Raw genomic sequence first — 24042 nt, 5'->3', positions numbered from 1 at the left:
CAACGTACTTATGTTCACTTTGAATTGGTGTTTAAGCAAGTAAATACACATTGTGATAGAAACATTTCCTTTTAACATTCTTTGACAGGACTCTGACTTGAAGAAAACAGTGGACGAAAGTGCACGGATTCAAAGAGCGTACAACCACTATTTTGATTTGATCATCGTAAACGACAATCTAGACAAAGCCTTTGAGAAACTACAAACTGCCATAGAGAAGCTGAGAATGGAGCCACAGTGGGTCCCAATCAGCTGGGTTTACTGATGATTCAATAGGTTCATAATGGAAATAAAACTTTTTAAAAGTGACTGCAAAAAATAAGCCTTCTACTGAGAAAATACATGCACAGATAGAAGATATCTGCCAAGTTCAGGCATTTTTATTGTGTAGACTGAAATACCAGTACACTATTCTGAATTTTTATATAAAATGTGGTTGGGAAGGTGTACTAATATATAATTTATCTTAATTTTTCTAACTTTTTATGGATAATCTTTCTATTCATACCACATAAAGAAATGCGTTGAAGCATTTTGTATATGTTTTGATTTAGTACCCTTGCCTTTTTCATCAAAGGAATTTTCAAATCCTTCATTCTCGCATTGGTCTCCCATTTTCACTGTGATAATGAATACTTGAAATAGTTTTGTAAAGCTGTCCTTTAGTTCAGTATTTAGTGAAGGGTCAATTACTCTTATTAGGAAAAAACAGTAGTTATTGGCCTTCTTTCCTAATATAAATTCTTACAGAAGCAGAACCTTCCAAGGTACAGAATGTCAGTACCTTCCAAGTCTGACAGCAGAAGTCTGCTCAACACTACATGGTTTCATTGTTTCAGAGATACATGGCTATCCATTCTAACTTAGGCAGATATATTGGTTTTTTCCCCTTCATTTCCATCTTGAGGGGAAAAGTGAACAGCAATACTTTGCACTCTCATTTGTTGCTATGACAGGCTGAGGCCAAGTGAATGTGTACACAGCAAGTAAGACCATGCAGGCTAAGAGAGTGCCTTATCATGTAACATAGCAAAATGACACATAAAAAGTTGATTTTCACGTGTAGAAATTTGACAAAAATGATCCTACTGCTTTTGACAGGTTTTTACTGGGATATGGTCAGCAAATGTATCATGCCTCTGCAAATTTCTGTGATGCTTTAAAATGCCTCTAAGTTTGCCAAGTGGGGGATTTTGTGAACAATTGGCGTGCTTTTGAAGTGTGATGTGATTGTTAGTAGATTTGTTAAATCTGTTGTGTTGAGAACCAAATCCATTGAACAACTTATGAGATTTGGAAATGATTGTCAGCTGTTTTTTCTATATAATATATATACATTATATAATATGTACATTGTATGTATTATATAATATATATTATGTAAGGCTTTATATATTTTTTTTACGTTTCTGTTAGGAAATACACCTTTTGGTTTAATAGAAAACAGCTCTTTAGATGCATTAACATATTCAGATTTTAAAAATTCATCTCAGTTTAATATCTTCCTTTGGGATTCTTGGATGGTATAAATTCCTCAAACATATGTACAGATGTAGCTCATCATTAAACTAAGTTAGCCATCTTTTATATTGCTGCCAGTTTTTCACAGGAACAGTATTCACATCTACAGGGTTAGGTGCTTGTGATTGATCATCATTGTCTGTGGTAGACCAGGCACCTGGTTGTTGAATTTGTTGTCTCCTCAGCCAAGCTATCACCTGGAACACCAGCCAGGAAGAGCTTAGAGGGAAGAGAAAATACATGGCAATAAGCACTTATATGCACACATTGCTTTAAATCTTGAAACAAAACACCCAAGTTGCTGTATTGTTAAGATTGGAAATGTGTAGGTATTTTTTTATTCTAGAGTTTCATATCCAGAGCACGAATCCATGTTCCTTGTCCTAGAATAGGTAATTAGTGGTAAAATGGATTATACCCTTTTAATAACTTTGGTAACTTTTAAACCACATATATTTACATCAAATTCTTGGCTTCTCAAAGCAACCTGAATCAAAGCACAGCGTCATGACTTAGTGTTTCAACACTGTAAATTTTAAGAGAAATTTCATTTCCATGTTCTCAGGAAATGTGCGGTCTTCTGCGGTGTGCCTTCATGCTGCTGCACGGAGCCTCTTTGAACAGCTTTGGGATCATTGTAGCAGCACAAGAAGTTTAATAACCACAAAATATCTCAACTGTCGTGACATAATGGAGATGATTTTTACATTAATATTTTTAGCCTTCTCATATGGTATAAGATGCATATTATGTAGAAAATAGTCTACACTTAAAGGATTTCTATTATAAATGGTTTTCATGACTAACTACTTAATATATACTAGATCCTCCATGATATAAAAAGAAATAATGCTGTTTAGTTTATTTCAGTCTAGATGCCAGAACTGAAGAGAATAAATTCAGAAAAGTTCACTGTATCTCAGTAGAGTCATTGAACTTGAAAGTGAAGTCCCATCTGAGTCTGCTGGACCTGGTAGAGCTCTGTTGGGTCAAGGCATTCCAGAGGCCCCAGGGTTCTCCCGAGGCAATGAGAGTATTGTAATCAGTGAAGTGTGAACTTCTCATATGGGAAATATCTAAAATAATTAGCTTTCCTGAAGAGAAAACAGTTTAAAATGATGCTGAACAATTGGTAATAGTTAAGATACACATGCACGTGCACATGCATTTGGAAAACATGTGCCAATACATTAATGCACCTGAGGATTCTTTGTGGACAGAGAGTGTCCACATCAGCATTCAGGGCATGTCTATAGTATATACGTATATATTTTTGATTTTCAAATGTACAAATACCAGTAGAGGTGATGTTCCTGGATAAGTCATGTTACACTATAACTAGTGGAATATATGTGATACATTACAAGTAGAGTTTCACTTTTATTCCAGCCATGTGTTGATTATGCGGTCTTAATTTCTGTTTGGTATTTGTATATTATCAAATATCTAATACATCAGGACTTTTACTTTTGCCAATTCTTAACTATACAGTTGCTGAATATAGCTTTCTAAAATAGAAATTCTATCATAAACCCAGTATGATTACAGCAATAGTAGCCTGAACCCTAGATTCTAGAATCTAGTAAATTTACTTTTAGTAGCTTATCAGGACAAGTTTTCTTTAAAAGAGTAAATTGGTTATTAACACAAATTTAGGATATAATGCAAATTAGCAATAAAATACAATAGCATAGCATTATAGATTATGGCCACATACTAACTGCTTTGACCGTACTATCCCAATGGCAATAAAAGATGATCTTTGCTTTAAAAATTGATTAACTATGTACTTACTGTTACATAAAACAACAAGTGTCCTATCCGGTGGTTGGAGTTGATTTTTAAGATGGATAGCCATGGAGTTAGGTACAATTAATTTGAACTGGTAAATATTTGAACATAAAAGTTTTGAAAATTGGTCAAAATAGTGATTGATTACTTAACATCGTACTTTTATGACTTCTGAAACAACACTCCATTTTCCAGAAATCACAGGCTAGGGAGCCAATAATTTTGTAGTAATGAATCTTTTTACTAAATATGGAAAAAGAAATCCTGAACTTTTATGTACATATATAGGTCATTTTTTAAATGTCTGAGTCACCGTATATATAATATATATATATATAGCCATATGTATAATATGTAACATTCTCCCAAAATACATGAATAATAAAACTAAATATGTTCACCCATGTAACTATAGCTAGTGTTCTTAAATGTTTACTCCCAAATTCTTAGACATTCTGAAAGTTTTCACATTGTTTTATAAGGCTCTAGTTTTACTTTGAGGCAGATACTAATCTCCTTTCTGAAAAATATGATGAAATTAAGCTCAGAAAATTATTATAACTTAATTTCCCTAAGCAAAAAGGACAGAGTTCTAGATGGCAGCATCTTGGGAAATAACTTAAACTTTCAAATGAATTTGTGATATGGTTCAGGCTTAGAGATTATGGTAACTGCCCTCCTCTTGTTCCAATGGATTTGCTGTAAGAATTCATGTAATAACATCTGTAATGTATTTTAAGTTCTTGAGCAAAATTTAGGATCTTAAATAATAGGATTATTGTATATAGTACAAGTGAATATTCACAAACTTTTAAGAATATAGTCAACTAATAAATTCAGCATCATTTTTTGAGTATACTCTGTATTTGAAGAAGATAATTCTATAATTCTTAAAAGGTAAGATTGTTTTTGAATTACATTTTTGTTAGCTTCAAGTTTTATTCATTTTTTAGTATTTCCCATAATTCATTATGTTACTTTTTGTATTCCTGGAATGGTTTAGTGCACAGAATCAAAATGAATCTTTAATACACTAAAAAGTGAAACTGATATTTCTAAGGTAAAAACTTTAAAGCATGGTTTGTACCACTTTTGCAGTACATTGCACTTTCTTTAAAAATAATCTGTTAAAAATAGAGATGGTGTACTACTTCTACTAATTGAGATTCTGATTCTGACCATGCGACCTTTGATAGAATTTATATTTTCCTTTTAATATTCCACCAGTTGAGTAAGGCTAGCTTATATATTTGTCTTCACCTTAAATTACAAGAAGTAATTTGTGACTAATGTGATAAATGCTAGACTGAAAAATCCTTCTTAGGCTACTTTTATGTGTTTATTATACATATTCACTTATATTGAGGTTGCTTATCTTTTAGTTCTTTTAAAGTGTTTCTCTTTCAGAGGTAGCATAATAAATGGTACACACCTTTCAATAATTCTACCTCCAGTTTCAAAACAGCTCTGAGGAGGGTCTGTTGTTTTCTCTTGTGACCTTAGTCAGGAGGTCCATGTTCATTGAGAATCCACTCTTAAAGCCAAACCTTTAACAAATTCTCATATCAAATGAAATGTGAGCAATCCAGTACTCTGACACCCAAGACATTCTGATCTTTGCCCCTTAACTCTCCCTACCTTAGTTCTTATGCCTGAAATTTATCACCACAGCCCTAGTGTTTAACCGATGGTATTAAGTTTTAAAAGTGTCTGTTTCTTTATAGGGAGAAATGTTAGCTCCAGTTAGTGGATCTTGAATCCAACATGACATCTTAGTTGCATTCTCTTTCTAATTGCTTCACCGCCGTTGGCCGATAACGCAGCGCTGTGATAAATCTGACTTGCCTCCACACACCAGAATCAGCCAGAAGTGACAGTTCTTCCCTTTTTCTTTTTTCCTATACTAGTTTTTACTGTTTTCTAATTCCCAGCACAAACTGAATGATCACCTCTAGAGTGAATATAAATGCTGCTACGTACTTGGGAGGGTGAATGATTCAATGTTTATAAACCTGTCTTGAGTCCCACTGAATAGGTATTGTTGCTTCCACAAAGCAGAAGCCACAAGGTCTTATTTTAAAAGTTGGAACTAGATGTCTTTGTTGCACTTCAGCAACAGCAAGCTGGAGGTAGAAACTTACATATACAACAGGCCATACCTGAAATTTGGCTTTCCTCATATCAGTCGAAGTGGCCAGAAGCTTAGAGGAAGTGGAAAAAAACAGAGCATTCAAAACTCCTCAGCTATAAATGATCACTGTCAAAACAGAAGTCCTCACCAGTTAAAATATGTGGTTTTCATCTTAAATATGAGAGGCAGGCAGTAGTTTAGAAACATTGCTTTGAAGACCTAAAGCTCGTTCTGGTAAACGTGGTCCAAATGAGGAATGCCTTCATAGTTTCAGGTGGAACCAGGTTTGAGGAATAGCTCATCTCCAACTGTAATTTAAATACAAGATAAATATTCCTTTGGCCATGTGTACACTTTTAAAAACTGCCAACTCCTGTTTCTTTGGTAACATCGATTTTTAAGGAAGTGGGATCTAGGGTTTTGCTGGAGAAGAATGAACACTAGGGTTCAGCAGCAAGTGTAGTTTTCTGCATGTTGAGTTCTCTTAGAGCCTGGGGAGTATTTGATGTGAAAACCTTGCTTTGGGGATTTTTTTTTTCCATTTCAGTTTGGTATATCTTTAATTTTGAACACAAATGCATGTTCTTTTTAACCTCTAGTCTTTGAAATAATTATAGAACTTTTTTTTTTTAATGGGCAAAATGCTTGTCAGCAATCTAAAATTAAAAGCTGAACAAGCTGCTAAAGTTATGTTTCTGATGAAAAAGTTTAAAAATAAAATTTAATTGCTACTGCTTTCCAAATAATTGTACTACTAGTTCCTGTATAAAAGAAACATCACTGCTGTCCTTGTAAAAATAATTTTCCTTACATTACAATTAAGTATTGATTTTTCAGAAACTATCCCTATAAATTTCTTTTCACTTATTTCCATATGCTGTCCTAAACAAAAACTATTGAAATGTTCAACATGTGAGATTGTATATTCCAAGTAAAATATTTTTGTATATATAAAAATAAATATTTAATAATTGCAAAAATATGTAGTGTTTCATTTATAGATAGAATTAAGGTTTAGAAATAATAAAATATGGAGGATATCTGATTAGCTTTTTAAATGCTAATAATCTTTGTAAAAAGCCTGTAATAACATTTAGTTTTTCCACCAAAATAAATATATAAATTTTTCACCTTCTTCTCTTAACAAGGAAACCCCCTAATTACTGTTTCCTCTATCCCAGCCCAAGCCATTTGGTGGCTTTCAAAGGTGATGTACTCAAGGAAAAAATGTCAGAAACAGGGAAGATTAAAATATAGGAACAAGAAAAGGCTTCTATGCTTAGATGGCATGAGATACTAGGACCAGCTAGCCAAGCAAGAGAAGCCCCGGTGGGAAAGGCAACGCCTGCTGTGGCACAGCTCGGTCCTGAGGCCTGCAGTGGAAAAGGGAGGTGGAACCATCAGGCTGGCCAACAGGTGAAGGCAACTGTACTGTGGGTGAATTAGGAAAGCTGGTTTCCAGAAAAGATACTTTGCAACTCTTTCTCAGGCTAGTTTCTGGGATTCCTTACCTCATCCTTCAGAAATCACTAGTCCAGTGTACTTCTCATGTCTCCCAAAGAATTAGGTTTTAGATTGTTCATTCTTTCATCTTACACTGTCAGTTTTCTCTCACTACAGTAAAAAAAAAAAATTACCACAAAAATTACCAGATTAAAACACAAACTCTTGGGATCCCTGGGTGGCGCAGCGGTTTGGCGCCTGCCTTTGGCCCAGGGCGCGATCCTGGAGACCCGGGATCGAATCCCACATCGGGCTCCCTGCATGGAGCCTGTTTCTCCCTCTGCCTGTGTCTCTGCCTCTCTCTCTCTCTCTCTCTGTGTGACTATCATAAATAAATAAAAATTAAAAAAATAAAAAAAAATAAAACACAAACTCTTTAAGTTGGAAATCCAACACAGATCTCAGCAAACTAAAATTGAGCCATTTCCCAGGGCCTGCCCTCACTCTTACCACAGGAGAGAATCTGCTTCCAGGCTCCTGCAGGTTGTTGGCAGATTTCATTCAGTTCCATGCTGTTGTAGAACTGAGGTCTCCACTTCCTTACAGGCTATCATGTGGACTGTACTCTTGTTCTCGAACTGACCTTCCTCTGTCTCAGAGCCAGCAGCAGCACTGAATCCTCTCTATGCCTCCTCTTTCCTGCATTTTCTTTGGCCGAGTTTCTCACTGCTCTTCTGCCTTCTAAGGGCCCCACCCAGATAATCCAGGATAATCTCTATCTCAAGGTGAAAAACACCTATGAAGTCTCTGTTTGGCATAGGGTAACATGTTCACAGGTTCCAGGGATTATTACATCACAAACACCTGAGGGACCATTATAGGCCCACACTACACTAGTTAATTGTTTCTTCCTGCATCCACTTGTGAAAGAGAAATGGTCATGGAAACATCTGAGTGAAGGGGTTTTTATTTTCTGTGGTTCTGGGAAATATTACTGTTTTCTGTTTTCTAGGTATCTGTTTACAAATGTAAGTTTACAGGTAATAATCGTATATAGTGATGAGGATACCAGTTACTTAGAAGAGCCTTTTGGAAGCCCCACTCAAGCATGCCCAGCACTACTTTTCCCACCACATGACTGGGGTCTGCTAAGGAGTGGCAGTACCTGGGGGGCTGGGAACACCTGTAGCAGTATAAGGCTACATCCTTTAAAACTGCAAATTTTTAAAACACAGTCCAACTGGGCAGCTGCCTGATAATTGTGGAAAAAGACAAATGCCTTAGTTGCCTGTTTGATAAAACCTAAACTTTTGGCATGTGCTGGGATAGCATCTTGTCTTTCTGCTTAAAGCCAGTCTTTAGTTTTTCTTGCTTTTGGGTTTTTTTGGTTTGACTTGTTTTCAATTTAGAGGCTAATATATACAAAATTATAATGGGAATAGAAGGGCAACCTGTCACACAACCTCTTGTCCCAACTTCTAAATCCTCTCCCCAAAGGAGCCTCTCACTGCATTGTGATACATATGTATCTATTTTTTACACAAGTAGATTCCTCTTAGGAAATCTGTCATCAACTTGTTGTTTATAAAACTTATTTCAGAAAGACAAAAAGGCATATATAGTGCCACAGTTGTAGCACAACTATTTTCATGTTTGCAGATTACTGTCCAGTTTGTTATAAGGTACGTTTTATGTTGTTGCCACGCAGTGTACAACTTTCCTTTTTTCTTCTCATGTATTATGAGTATTTGCATAAGATTTAGTCTCATTTTTAACTGAGGTGATGAAAGGGTTATTTTGCTTCATTTCTTCTGTGTTAACGTTTATTAAAATCTGAAGAGCAGAAAAGGAATAGATGATGTTGAGGTAATAAAGTCCTGAAAACCAGGTTTCCCTTTCAATACCTATTTCTCATCCTCCTTGCTCTTAAAGTTAGACCAAATTCTAGGAAGAAGTCTTAACTACTTTTTGCTAAGGTAAAGTGGTTTCAGATTCCCAGTGGATAGTAGCAATGGAATTGGGCATTTAGAGAGACAGTACAAATTATTTGTGGAAGAATTTCAAAACAATTAAATGCAAAATAAATATACACAGTTCACAGTTTCCTTTGATACAGTATCTATTTTATAAATTAAAAATCCAGAGTACGTGGGAAATCAGCATTATTCTAGACATAGAATTGCTATGTTCATTAAAGCATGACCAAAAAAAGTATGTAGCTAGACCCCTAAGGAGAGGTGTCCTGCTACTGTTTTAGTATAATTTTGTTTAGCAGAATATCTGTACCATAGTAGCATTTACAGTTCATTTGTCAATCAGCACATCTAAAACACAGACTCTTCTATAAAGAGAAATTGTCTTCCTATAGCATTCACGATTTAAAATGAATTTTTGGATCAAAGTGTCAGACTCCTTTGTTTTTGTATAATAGATAAGTGGACCCATTTTTCTGCAGAAAAAAAGTCTGACCATTTACTAGCTTAAAATTCACAACCCTCCTCCAGCTCTTCAGGTGCTGGAATCTAACTTAGAGCCCTGTTCTAGTGACCCAGTGTCTAATGAAAAAGTGTTTACTGAGTACCTGGTGGCTAAACTCAGTAGTTACTTAACAATGCTGAGAAATACCCAGCCTTGGATGACAACATGTATTTGTAATTCACATGTTATTAATGTGCTCTGCCTAAAGCACAGAGTCCATTCAGGCTTATATAAAGAATTAGTGGGAGAATGTTAGGGTCCTTCTGGGTGACAACTTTTACAGATGACTGCAGTCTTTCCAAGTTCATGTCGGCTGAGGCAAACAAACGCTGCACGATCATAAACCTTTCCATATCTTTCAGAGGAGCCAAGTCTGGGTTTTCAAGATCAGATACTCCATTATCAGAGAGAGCACGGAGCTGAAATGACACATTAAACATAATCACTTAAAAATATTACAGAAAATCCACATAGTTGAATAGTAATGCACTTCTGGATGATTATGGGGAAAAAATTGTTAAGGGTTTTTCATTTAGAGATTTAAGATATAACAAGATCTGTTTCTCCCTCTGCCTAATTTTTCCAATTTGCCTGGAGTTCTGATTGAATCCCCTTTCTGAATTCTACCTTCTGCTAGATCCCTTAACTTTAGGAGATTAGAAAATTCAGAATGTAACTTTCCCATACAGTATGTATGGTTTGATTTTTTTTAATTGATATTTGAATTTCTTATATAGTCACTTGATCTCAAATGGATAGGCACCACAGTTTATGCTTCCTGCCTTAAGAGCCTTTGTTGTTCCTTCTACCTGGAACCCTCTTCCTTCAAAGCTCTGTGTAGACCTTTTCTTCTCATCTCATTGTCCACTGAAATGCCACATCAAAAGGGCTTTTCCTATTCTGCCCTCCACTTCCCAGTCACTATTTCTGAAATTTTCTAAAATCTGAGCTTTTTAGGAGACCAGGGACCTGGCCTGTCCTAGAACACAGGCCCTCAGATGTTGCTATATTGAGAACAAAATTTTGAAATTTTGTGACAATCTTCAGTAATTACAAAGATTAGCTAATATGACTTTTACCAGGCATTGAGAACTAGATCAGATTAATGTAGAAAAGTAAGATATAAAATAAAAAATGAAATAAACCTATGAAGTATGTGTGAATTTTAATGAATCTGAAGGGAATCCAAAAGATTTCCAGAAACGTCCTGAGCGATGATAACCTTGATATAAATGCTTACCCCAATGTCTGAAAGGCAGCATTCATTTGATAATATAATCAAAATCAGCCTTACAAATCTACGCTATGTAGATTCGCCAAATACCATTCACACGGTGTTATTACCATGGGCTTAAATCAGCCTTTGGCCAAGACCATAAACTATCAATTTCACTCCAGAAAGTGGATTAGGCCTGCTTTTTGAGCATAAACCCTACTAGCACAGCCTGGCCACAGCAGGCTCTGTGTCTGGAGTCTGGTGGATAAGTGTTGAGCAGCATCCAGCTTCCTTCTCTGAATAGCCGCCCGCCCCATGTGCCCACAGGCACTTCTAGGTATAAGATTACAGTCACCCAAAGGGTAGTGGAGCAAAATTAATAGTTCTAAATCACCTTCTTACCAGTTTGGCAAACACATTACTGTATCTGCTGTTCTTCCAAAAGCCCTTCTGACAGGCTCTCAGAGTTAACTCTGGCCGACAAGAGAAGACAGGAATGCAGGTACATTTCTATACCCCATTCTAAGTAAATCCCTGTAAGAAACATGACACCCAAATTCCTTTAGGAGGCAGGAGCCTCATTGTCTTAAGAGTTGTTGATGTATCTAGGACAGATAATTTTTTCTTTGTCTATGTTGAACAACCCCCAAAAGCAGGCAAAGATTCTGTGGGTGGGTAGTTTTGTGCCAGTATGGAATACCAGACATCTTGGAACTCCAAATGTGTCCTCCTCGCTCCTTTCAGACCAACAAAGTAGAACTTGGAAGAAACACAAGATCAAATCTAACGCTGACTGCATGGAACATGACAACTAAGTGTGAGTTTATTGGGAGAGGGAATTAGCTCATATGGTCTTATGGTATTTATGTATATATCTTCATAAACACGGTTGATGATTTTGTAAATCTTACTAAGGGTAACCTGGAAAACGCAAAGTACTCAGTTACTGCAACAGGGAGCTGGGCTATGAAGGCAGAGCTACTGCCATGCTCATCACTGTACACAATTAACCCAACTACACCACCAGACTTTACCCTTAGCTGGCCCCAGAACAGATGCTGGCATGTTTTCAAGTAGTTCAGTTTTTGTGGTCAAAATATAAGAACCCAGCATTCTTTTGGATGAGTAGAATCTGCTTTCAGTTGTGACTGGGCTCTAAATTGCTCCTTGGAATGATGCCTTGTTCAGATGTTTTTGCTATGCACACAAGAACATGGTGTTCCAAGTTCCCAAAGTCGGATGGTTAACAAATTTCGGGGTCTTGGGCTGGCACTTAATCTTAATACCTGCTTCCTAAATCTGGGGGCAGAGCTCTGAGTTTTGATCTTTATGAACCTGTATAGCATATTGGTCTTGGCTCTTAGTAACTAACCAGACCTTAAAATAATCCAGCCAGGTGTGCTCAGTTACTCTGCCCCAGGCTGAGCACCACCTACCCCATTAGAATGGCTCTAGTCAGCCTACTGATGGTTCCTTCCATTAATAACCCAGTTTGTAATTTAAAAAGGAAAAAGATTAACTTTTGCTCTTGCCGTGACATTTTCTTAGGGCACAAAGGTTATCATAATCTGAGGTATACCTCCCTGGTGAATTTGATGCAGAGCTGAACCAAACTGATCACTAGCACTGCCATTACAAATAATACGGTGTCAGGCTCATTCCCTACAATGTTATAAACCAAACCTTGGCTAAAATTCTCTCCAAACAATGGAGGAAGCATAAGATTTGGAATCTAATGACAAGGTTGGAGTCCTAGCCCTGCAAGCTAGTTCTTTGTACAAATGCTTTACCTCTCAGCTTCAGTCTTCCTATAAGGTAGGGTGTATGATGTGATGTGGATGGCGTGTAAAGAAGTGGAGTTAGTAACAATACCTGTTTAACCTATTTTGAAGGGCTGTTGTAGGTGACAAATCCTAAAGGTGTTTTATCAGTTGTTAGGTACCCATTCCCAGATCCCCATGGAGAGGTTCCTTACCAAGTGACACAGCGTAGGAATAATCTGGAGTCTACAGCAAGCACCTAGCAAAGCGGCTACATTATCTGGCATTTCTGCAGGAGACAAAAATCAGTCAATGTCCAGAAAACAAACACAAAATCCATGGGAACAGGCCAACCTCTGAATTATACCTAATTTATATTTTTTAGTGCTCTCCCACCAGCCAGGCAGAGGATATGCTCAGTAATTACTGAATAATGAATGAATGGTGCTGAACAAGCAGCAAAAGCCTTTTAGAAAATGGATATAGGAACAAGGTAACCAGCTCTGTGTTCGCTAGACGATAGTCCAAAAGAAAGATGATCCACGTCATCTACCTTCTGACAGCCCAAGACAGTCCGTGAAGGCAGCCCAAATGTCCTCAAAAGAGCACACCTCAGGAGAAACAAGCTTGACCACTACACCATCAAGTTTCACCTGACTACTGAGTTAGCCATGAAGAAAACAAGACAACACACGTGTGTTCACTGTGAATGTCAAGGCCAACAAGCACCAGATCAAACAGGCTGTGAAGAAGTTCTATGACACTGATGTGGCCAAAGTTAACACTGATCAGGCCCAATAGAAAGAAGATGGCATATGTTTGACGGGCTCCTGACTATGAGGCTTTGGATGTTGCCAACAAAATTGGGATCATTTAAACTCAGTCTAGTTGGCTAAATCTAAGTATAAATTTAAAAAAAAAAAAAAAAGAACATGGAATTTGGGACAAGAGCTGTGTTTGAGCTCTGCTACATATTTGGTATATGGCTTTGGGTATACCTCTAGGAGCGTGTTTCCTCTTTTGACCAACCACAGTTTTGTTTGTACAGATGTCAGAGAACATGGTAAACTATGAAGGGTTCCAATCAGGTCCCTAGTCATTTTTAGAAGAAAAATGCAATGTGGCTGGACAGAGGGCTAGCACTGCAGAGCCCCACACTAGCTAACACAAGGGGCACCAATGATAGGAGAAGTTGGTGCAGGGCTGTGTTAAGGCTGGAGGATGCACCAGAAGGGCACTGCCAAGTCCCAGGGAAAGGAAATCCAAGTCAGTGTTATTCAAAATGGATTTTAAACACCAACCAGGTATTTAACAGATATAGTTTCTAAAAGAACCCAGTCCCTCAGGAAGTAACTTTTGAACTGAAGAGGCAAAAAAAAAAAAAAAAAAAAAAAAAAAAAAAAAGTCACCTGCTGCATTATCTGGCCCAGGGACCACTTAAAAAGTCCCTCCATCTCCTGCATTTATTAGCAGCCTTATTTATAAACAGCAGCATGTCACTGAGGCTGTGTTCAAGCCGAGTACAATGAAACATAGCTATTCCCAAGACAGGAAGGTTTCAAGGAGGATGAGGCAGCTCCAGGGAATGATCCCACTTGAGAACCCCCTAAAATTAAATTTAAATGTTGTCTGTGCATTTGCCCACAGTCAACAAATTATCAAGGAGGCCCTTATCCCAGATCAGGAAGAGGGAGCTGGCAAGTATAGGTCACCTAGTGAAGGGATCACAGAACCTGGAAGAGCAATGACAAAGTTACCTGGGACATGAAGGCCTGGCTAAACCACAGTCACACATCATCTCCCCTGTTCATGCTTCCATATAATCATCACCCCCACACACACACCCTTATTCTTAAAAATACTTTAGTTCCATGTTATGCAGATGGTCACTCACTAGCTAGGAACACAAGGATGAAATAACAGCATCTGCTTTATAGAGCTTACTAATTTTACTACTTTAATTTCCTGTGGATGCAGATAATCATTTTCTCCTACCTTAGCATCTAGCAGTGCCTAAAACACAGAAGAAGCTCCTTTAGTATTTGAGTTGAAATAATGTATTTTCATTGCTCTTCCATATTCTATTTTACAAATGAGACCTGGGGAGTTCATGCGTAAGGTCACTAAGGTTAAGGAGACAGGCAAGATGCTGGGACTGAAGTGCTTTAAACCAGTTAAGCATGAAGAGGCTGGTTCAAGGTGGCAATGTAGGAAGATCCTGAACTCACTTCCAGCTACATATAGAACAATTTCCTCAGGTTAAAAAAACAACTACCAGAGCAACTCCTACACATACAGCAAACAAGAAAAAAACCAACATCTAAGCAGGTAGGAGAGGCTGAAACAAAAATCTCACCATAAACTCCACCTTGGTAAAGCAACCCGTAGTTGGAAAAGAGCACAGATCTTCTGAGAACCAAAGAGCTTAAACCCCACATTTTAAAGATATGCACTCAAGGGACCAGTTCCCCAGACACTGAGCTTTGAAAGCCACTGGGACTTCATGTTCATGAGACCAACAAGGCTATAACTGAGAAGGTTCTTATAGGCCTCACACATGAACTTACCTGCACAGAGGCAGCCCTTTGAAAGGTGTGCAGGCTTTCTGTAAAAGAAGCTTATTCTCTTAAGGCAGCAATCTGAAAGACCTCTCAAAGAGAACAAGGGCGAGGCTGGCTGCCAGTGCTTACCATCTTTGCATCCTTCCCCTGCCACACTCCAAGGAGTATCTCCTGGAATGGAGGCTGTTACACAAGTCTGATGCTCTAGTTTTTATGGGTGCCAACCAGAGGACACCTCTTGATCACCTGGCTCTGGTGGCTAGCAAGCTTGAGAGCCTGGGTCCCATGGTACCATAACAAATAGACTTGGCTGACTACTACCCCCAGTCTTTCCGTGACAGAGGCCAACTATCAGGAGGGGAAGATGGCAGCCGAGTAGAAGGACCCTAAGCTTGCTTCATTCTACAAATACAACTAGATAACTATCATATCATCCTAAATATCCCAGAAATCTATCTGAAGACTGGCAGAACAAACTTTACAACTAAAGGTAGAGAAGAGTCCACAGCAAAAAAGGTAGGAAGGACAGGGATGTCACTTGGAAGAGAAAAGACAGATTAGCATACAGGACAGCACACAGGCAAAACAAATCCTTGTAACAATTGGCTTGGAAAGCATGAGGGACCATATTTTTGTGACTTCTTATAACCAGCAGTTGCTTAAAGCCTGGAGTTTTAAAGGTCACCATGCTTGGCTCTGAGGGAGCTAGAGGAAATGGCCTACCTTCTCTCCAGGAGTAGCCACAAACAGCTTGTGGATGTACAGCTTGGAAATAGGGATGTGAAGAACACCCAGGGCACATAGTGGGGAGATTATTTGCTCATCTTGTAGCATGTTCCAGAGAGACAGGATTCATGGAGAGACCCCTGTGGGAATATAGGAACTGGCAGGTGCCATTTCCCTACCCTGCCCATTAGCTTAAAAGCAGAGCCATCTGTGGGAGCTAGCACAGTGCAAACACTTGCTTTTAACTCATTTATACCAAGCTCTCTGCTCTGGAAGTACTGCCCTTTCCAGTCACCCTTGCCTCAGGCCCAGGACAATAGGTCCCCTCTCCCAGAAGACTACCCCAAACTCCTGCCAACACTGCATCTTCTGATTTGCAAGCTTTGAGTCCTCAGTTCCAGTGATGAGAGATCTCATTCATAAGTGGATCAGAGCACACCTAGGTAAAATGTGCCACATACAGACTAAAGGCCAAATGCTGCCTACAACAGGCAAAGAGAGCTTCTGCAAATGACTGGTCTGAAGGATAAAGTGGCCAAGACACACTGGAGACACCCTTGGAAGTGCCAGGCCTTGGGGAATAGGGGACATTACATTGTAGGCCACTACAGGTCCTCTTCTTCATAAAGCCCTTACCCTCAAGAATAGGAGACATAGCTAACTTTCCTAACACAGAAAAACAGACACAGAGACTTAGAGAAAATGAGAAGACAGCAGAATTTGTCCAAAATGAAAGAGCAAGACAAGGCCATGACCAGAGATCTAAGTGAAACAGATACAGTAACATGCCGAATAAAGGATTTAAAGCAATGATCATAAGAATACTCACTGGACTTGAGAAAACAGTGGAGGATATCAGTGAGACCACTAATACAGAGATAAGGAATAATAGAGATAAAGGGTTCAATAAACAGAGTGAGAAACATGCTTGATAGAATGAAGAGCAGGATGGAGGAAGCACAGGAACAAATTAATGACCTAGAAGACAGAGTAATGGAAAGTAATCAAGATGACAAAAGAAAAAAAAAGAATTATGCAAAACAAGAATAGATATGGGAACTCAGTGACTCCATCAAACATAATAACATTCATATTATAGGAGTCAACAGAAGGAGAAAGAGGAATGGGGGCAGATAATTTATTTGAAGAAATAGCTGAAACCTTTCCTAAAGCATGGAAGGAAACAGATATCCAGGAGGCACAGAGAAACCTCAGGAAAAGCAGATCTACATAAAGACCTATTGTAGGACAGCCTGGGTGGCTCACCGGTTTAGCGCCGCCTTCAGGCCAGGGCCTGATCCTGGAGACCTGGGATCAATTCCCAAGTCAGGGTCCCTGCGTGAAGCCTGCTTCTCCCTCTGCCTGTGTCTCTGCCTCTCTTTCTCTCTCTCATGAATGGATGAATAAAATCTTAAAAAAAAAAAAAATCCTATTGTAATTAAAATGGAAAAATACAGTGATAACTTAAAAATATTAAAAGTGGCAAGACAAGGAAGACAGCTACATACAAAGAAAACCCCATAAAGCCATCAGTGGATTAGCAGAAACTTTCCAAGCCAGAAAAGAGAACCATGACAGATTCCAAAGTTCAGAATGGGAAAAATGGCAGCCAAGAATACTCTATCTAGCAAGGCTATTCTTCAGAGTAGAAGGAGAGAGAAAGAATTTCCCAAACAACTAAAGGAGTTCATGACCACTAAGCCAACCCTGCAAGAAATATTAAAGGGAACTCTGAGTGGAAAGGAACAACCAAAACTTAAAGAGTAAGAAGGTAGAAAACACAAAAGCACTGAAAAATGAATACTTCATGAATACCAGATTGATGAAAAATCAATCTAGGAACAAAATAAAGGATGTAAAATATGACACCATATAACTAAAACATGGGGATGGGAGGAATAAAAAATGGGTTGAAACTTAACCATCAATTTAATGTAGACTGCTATATGCAGAAGATGTTATACCACAAATCAAAAACAACTAATGAATATGCATAGAATTAAAAAAATCCAAGTATATCACTAATGAAAACCAGCAAACCATAGAAGAACAAGAGAAAATGTTCAGAAACCACAAAATGAGTTTTTAAAAAATGGCAACAAATACATGTCTGTGAATATTTTGGAATGAGGGAAGTGCCTGGGTGGTTCAGTCGGTTAAGTGTCCAGTTCTTGATTTCAGCCCAGGTCATGATCTCAGGGTTGTGAGATTGAGTCTCACATCAGGCTCCACATGGAGCCTGCTTAAGATTCTCTCTATCCCTCTGCCTCACCTCTCTCAAAAATAATAATATTTTGGAATGGAAAAGGACTAAATGCTCCAATCAAAAGAAATAGGATAACAATAGATTCAAAAAACAAGACCCATCTATATGCTGCCTACAAGAGAGTCACTTTAGACATAAAGACACCTGCCAATTAAAACTGAGGGGATAGAGAAACATTTATTACGCAAACGGATGTCAGAAGAAAGCCAGAGTAGCAGTCCTTATATCGGACAAAATAGACTTTAAAACAAAAACTGTAAGAGACAAAGAAGGGCACTATATGATAATAAAAGAGATAATCCAACAAGAAGATATTACAGTTGTAAATATTTATGCACCCAACGTGGGACACTCAAATACATAAAACAGTAAGTAACAAACATAAAGGAATAATAATAATAATAATACAATAATAGTAGGGGACTTTAACACCCCACTTACATCAATGGACAGATTGTCTAAACAGAAAATCAACAATGGCTTTGAGTGACACAATGGCCCAGATAGATTTAACATATATTCAGTGCATTCTATCCTAAAACAGTAGAATATACATTCTATTTAAATGCATGTAGAACATTCTCCAGAACAGATCATATATTAGGCCACAGAACAAGCCTTAACAAAATTAAAAAGATCACAGTTCACTGTGATGAATTAACAGTTCATCACCATGCATCTTTACTGACTTCAACATTATGAAACTAGAAGTTAACAAGAAAAAAATCTGGAAAGACCACAAATACAAGGAGGTTAAGCAACATGTTAAAAAATGATCAGTGGGTCAACCAGAAAATGACAAAAGGAATTAAAAAATACATGGAAACAAATGAAAATGAAAACACAGTGGTCCCCAAAACCATTGATGCAGGAAAAGCAATCGTAAGAGGGAAGTAGGCCCACCTCAAGAGCAAAAATGTCAAATAAACCACCTAATCTTACACCTAAGGGAGCTAGAAAAAGAAGGACAAACAAAAACCTAAAGCCAGCCGATGGAAGGAAATAAAGAGTAGAGTAGAAATAAATGATATAGATAAGAAACAATAAAGCAGATCAATGAAGCCAGGAGCAGGTTCTTTGGGGGGAAAAAAAATCAATAAAACATAAATCACCAGCCAGACTTACGAAGAAGGAAAAGAGAAAGGGCCCAAATAAAATCACAGATGAGAGATTAGAAATAACACTGCAGAAATACAAGAGAATATTATGAAAAACTGTATGCCAAACTGAACAACCTACAAGAAATGCATAAATTCCTAGAAACATATAACCTACCCAAACTGAAACAGGAAAAATTAGAAATTTGAACAGATTATCAGCAAAGAAATTGAATCAATAATTTTAAAACTCCCCCAAAAAACCAAAAGTCCAGGACCAGATTCACAGGCAAATTCTACCAAACATTTAAGGAAGAGTTAATATCTATTCTTTTCAAACTATTCCAAAAAATAGAGAAGGAAGGAAAACTTCAATATTCACCCTATGAGACCAGCATTACCCTGGTAGCAAAACCAAATGAAGACACCACAAAAAAATGAGAACTATAGGCCAAGATCTGTGATGAATCCTCAACAAAATATTAGCAAACCAAATCCAACAATACATTAAAAAAACGGTTCACCAAGACCAAGGATTTATTCCTAGGTTGCAAGGGTGGTTCAGTATTTGCACATCAATAACATTACACATAACATCAATAGGACAAAGGATGAGAACCATATGATCATTTCAACAGACACTGAAAAAGCATTGGACAAAGTACAACATCCATTCATGACAAAAAACCCCAACAAAGTAGGTATAAAGGAAAGATACCTCAACATAATAAAGCCCATTTATGAAAAAACCACAGCTAACATCATCCTCAATGGGAACAAATTGAGAGCCTTTCCCTAAGGTCAGAAACAAGACAAGGAAGTCCTAGCCACAGCAATCAGACAACAAAAAAATAAAAGGCATTCAAATCAGCAAGGAAGAAGGCAAACTCACACTCTTTGCAGATGACATGATACTATATACAGAAAACCCGAAACACTCCATCAAAAACACTGCTAGAATGGATAATCAAATTCAGTAAAGTGGCAGGATACAAAATCAATCTACAGAAATCTGTTGCATTTCTATATACCAATAATGAAGCAGCAGAAAAAGAAATTAAGAAAACAATCTCGTTTACTATTGCACCAAAAATAATTAGATACCTAGGAATAAACCTAAACAAAAAGGTGAAAGATTATACTCTGAAAACATTGAAGACAATAAAGAAATGGAAAGATTCCACGCTCATGCATTGGAATAACAAATATTGTTAAAATGTCTATACTACCCAAAGCAATCCATAGATTTAATGCGATCTCTACCAAAATTCCAGCAGCATTTTTTACAGAATTAGAACAAGCAATCCTAAAATCTTTCTGGAATCCCAAAAGACTGAATAGCCTAGGCAATGTTGAAAAACAAAAGCAAAGCTAGAGGCATCACAATTTCAGATGTTAAGTTATATTACAAAGCTGTAGTAATCAAGTGATGCCTGGGTTGCTCAGGTCAGGATCTTGGGGTCCTGGGATTGAACCCCATGGAGGGCTCCCTGCTCAGCAAGGAAGTCTGCTTCTCCCTCCCTCCCCCTGTGCATGCTCTCTCACTTACTCTCTCTCAACTAAATAAATAAAAATCTTTAAAAACAAAACTGTAGTAATCAAAACAGGATGGTCCTGGCACAAAAATAGACATATAGACCAATGGACCAGAAGAGAAAACTCAGAAATAAGCCCACAATTCTATGATCAATTAATCTTCAACAAAGCAGGAAAAAATATCCAGTGGGAAAAAGACAATCTCTTCAATAGATGGTGTTGGGAAAACTGAACAGCAACATGTAAAAGAAGGGAACTGGACCACTTTCTTACACAAAAATAAACTCAAAATGGATTAAAGAGCTAAATGTGAGGCAGGAAACCATGAAAATCCTAGAAGAGAACACAGCAACTTTTTTCTAGGAATTTCTCTTGAGGCCATATAACAAAAGCAAAAATAAACTGTTGGGACTACATCAGAATAAAAAGCTTCTGCACTGTGAAGGAAACAAAAAAGCTAAAAGGAAACCTATGGATAGAAGATATTTGCAATGATCTGATAAGGGTTAGTATGCAAAATTTATATAGAATTTCTGTAATTCAACATCCAAAAAACAAATAATCCAATTTAAAAATGGGCAGAAAATGTGGACATTCCCCCAAAGAAGACATACAGATGCCAAAAGACACATGAAAAGATGCTCGTCATCATTCATCATCAGGGAAATGCAAATCAAAACTACAATGAGGTATCACCTCACATCTGTCAAAATAGCTAAAATCAACAACACAAGAAACAACAGGTGTTGGCAAAGATGTGGAGAAAAAGAAAGCCTCCTGCACTACTGGGAATGCAAACTAGTGCAGCCACTGTGGGAAAACATATGGAAGTTCCTCAAAAAGTTAAAAATAGAACTACTCTACAAGCCAAGAATCACACTAGTGGGTATTTACTCAAGAATACAAAAGCACTAATTCAGAGGGATACATGCACACCTATATTTATAGCAGCATTATTTACAGTAGCCAAAATATGGAAGCAGCCCAAGTGTCCACAGATAGATGAATGGGTGCAGATGATGTGAGATGTTTATACACATACACAGTGGAATATTAGCCATAAAAAGGAATGAAATTTTGCCATGTGCAAGTACATGGATGGAGCTAGAGAGTATAATGCTAAGTAAAATGAGTCAGTTAGAAATAGACACATACCATATGATTTTAATAATGTGGAATTTAAAAAACAAAACAAATGAGCAAAGGAGAAAAAAAAAAAAAAGAGTCAAACCAAGAAACAGATTGTCAACTATAAAGAACAAACTGATGATTACCAGAGGGGAGGTGGGGATGGATGAAATAGGTAATGGGTATTAAAGAGTATACTTATCATGATGAGCACTGAGTAATATACAGAATCATTGAATTATTATACTATATACCTGTAGCTAATATAATACTGTATGTTAACTGTAATGGAATTAAAATTCAAAAGTTAATAAAAGATCAAAATTTTAATTCTAAATAGTAGAAAAATACTACACAATAATTTGTTGAGGGATACACAAGATATAAACTGTGACATCAAAACCTTAAAACATGGAGGAGGAGGTAGTAAAAATTTAAGGCTTGAGAATGCATTTGAACTCTCATGGTTACCAACTTAAAATAGACTATTATAGGCGTGCCTGGTTGGCTCAGTCAGTTAAATGACGTGGTTCGGCTCAGGTCATGATCCCAGAGCCCCAGAATCAAGCCCCGCCTTGTGCTCCCTGCTCAGTGAGGAGTCTGCTTCTGCCTCTCTCTCTCTGCCCTACCCCTCCTCATGCTGCTCTCTCTAAATCAATAAAATCTTGAAAAAAATAAATAAAATAGAAAAAAATAAAATAGACTTATAAAAATAAGTTGATACATGTAAGTATCATGGTAACTACAAAGCAACAACCTATAGTAGATACACAGAGAATGGAATCTAAGCATACAACTACAGAAAATCATCAAATCACAAAAGAAGAGAGCAAGAGAAGAAAGGAACAAAAACTACAAAACAACCACAGGACAAATTTTAATGGCAATAAGTACACACGTATTACTATTAATAACTACTTTAAATATAAATGAACTAAAGTTTCCAGTCAAAAACCATAGAGTGGCTGAATGGAAAAAAAATAAAAGATCTATATGTTGCCCATAAGAGACAAACTTAAGATGTCAAGACACAGACTGAAGTTGGTAAAAGGTATTCTATATAAATGGAAACCAAAAGAAAGCAAGATTAGCTAAATTTAAAATAAACTTTAAAACAAAGATTGTAATAAGAGAAAGAAGTGCATTATATGATGATAAATAGATCAGTGGGAAAAAGCCAGTACAAGAGAATATAACACATTTATGCATCCGGTGTAGAAGCACCTAAATATATAAACCAAATACTAACAGACCTAAAGAGAGAAATACACAACAATAGGAAATAGAGAATTTAATACTTACCAGGGATAAATCATCCATACAGAATATCATCAGGGGAAACATCAGCCTTAAACAATACACTAAGATGGCCTTAACAGATATATACAGAATATTCCCTGAGATAGATCATGGGTTAGTCCACAAAACAAGTCTTAATAAATTTAAGAAGACTGTGATTGGAAAAGATGCTTAATAGGATTTCAGTGCTGTAAAACTAAAATCAATTAACAGAAGAAAAATAGAAAAGTCACAAATGTGTAGACATCAAAACTACTCAATGATCAATGTGTGAAATAAGAAATCAAAGGAGAAATCAAAAGGTACCTTGAGACAAATGGAAATACAACATACTGAAACTTACTAATTAGATGCAGTAAAGGCAGTTCTAAGAGGGAAGCTCATGGCAATAATTGCCCTTAAGAAATATGAAAAATCTCAAATACATAGCCTAACTTTGTAGCTGAAAGAACTAGGAAGAGAAAAATAAACTTAGCCCAAATTTAGTAGAAGGAAGTAACAAAAGAGCATAGTGGAAATAAATGAAATAGAGACTAGAAAGACCAATACAATTAAGAGCTGGTTCTTTGAAAAGATAAAATTGATAAACCTTTAGCTACACTCACCAAGATATAGAAGACAAGTAAATAAAATCAGAAATGAAAGAGAAATTACAACTGATAGCAAATACAAAGGATCTTGAGAAACCAACTCCAGTACATCAAGAATTGCTGTGGATAAACATGATTCAGCAACTTTTCCTTTGTATTTTAATCTTGCGTTTCTTTTTTTTAATAAATTTATTTTTTATTGGTGTTCAATTTGTCAACATACAGAATAACACCCAGTGCTCATCCCGTCCAATCTTGCATTTCTTGAACTCATTCTAATTAAAAACAATATATTAGTTAATGAATACAAAATGAAGGAAAAATTATAGATATGCAAGCCATTCGAAGGTCATGAAAACAGTTGAACAACTCTACACCAACAAATTGGACAACCTAGAAGAAATGGATGAATTCCTACAAATATACAACCTACCAAGACAGAATCAGGAAGAAATAGAAAATCTGAACAGACTGATTATAAGTAAGGATATTGAATCAG

General features: G+C 37.1%; 2 protein-coding genes across 11 annotated transcripts in view; one reads left to right on the top strand and one right to left on the bottom strand.

Annotated features, from left to right (window-relative positions):
• Positions 1–7914, top strand: part of PALS2 (protein associated with LIN7 2, MAGUK p55 family member) — a 114683-nt gene extending 106769 nt beyond the window's left edge. For all 9 annotated transcript variants that reach the window (XM_072783738.1, XM_072783744.1, XM_072783739.1 and 6 more), the window contains one exon: positions 89–7914. In XM_072783738.1, the coding sequence (XP_072639839.1) occupies positions 89–265 (177 nt within the window). In that variant the 3' untranslated portion in view covers positions 266–7914. The remainder of the gene's footprint in view (positions 1–88) is intronic.
• Positions 7915–8987: 1073 nt separating this feature from the next.
• GSDME (gasdermin E) overlaps positions 8988–24042 on the bottom strand; it is a 75335-nt gene continuing 60280 nt past the window's right edge. For both annotated transcript variants that reach the window (XM_072783747.1, XM_072783746.1), the window contains exons 9-10: positions 12556–12629; positions 8988–9783 (exon numbers count right to left, since the gene is read on the bottom strand). In XM_072783747.1, coding sequence (XP_072639848.1) covers positions 9553–9783; positions 12556–12629 — 305 coding nt within the window. In that variant the 3' untranslated portion in view covers positions 8988–9552. The remainder of the gene's footprint in view (positions 9784–12555; positions 12630–24042) is intronic.

This window comes from Canis lupus, chromosome 18 (genome assembly GCF_048164855.1).
Source record: "Canis lupus baileyi chromosome 18, mCanLup2.hap1, whole genome shotgun sequence".
Lineage (NCBI taxonomy): Eukaryota > Metazoa > Chordata > Mammalia > Carnivora > Canidae > Canis > Canis lupus.
The sequence above is the reverse complement of the archived record's forward strand: the minus strand, read 5'-3'. Positions and strand labels throughout refer to the sequence as shown.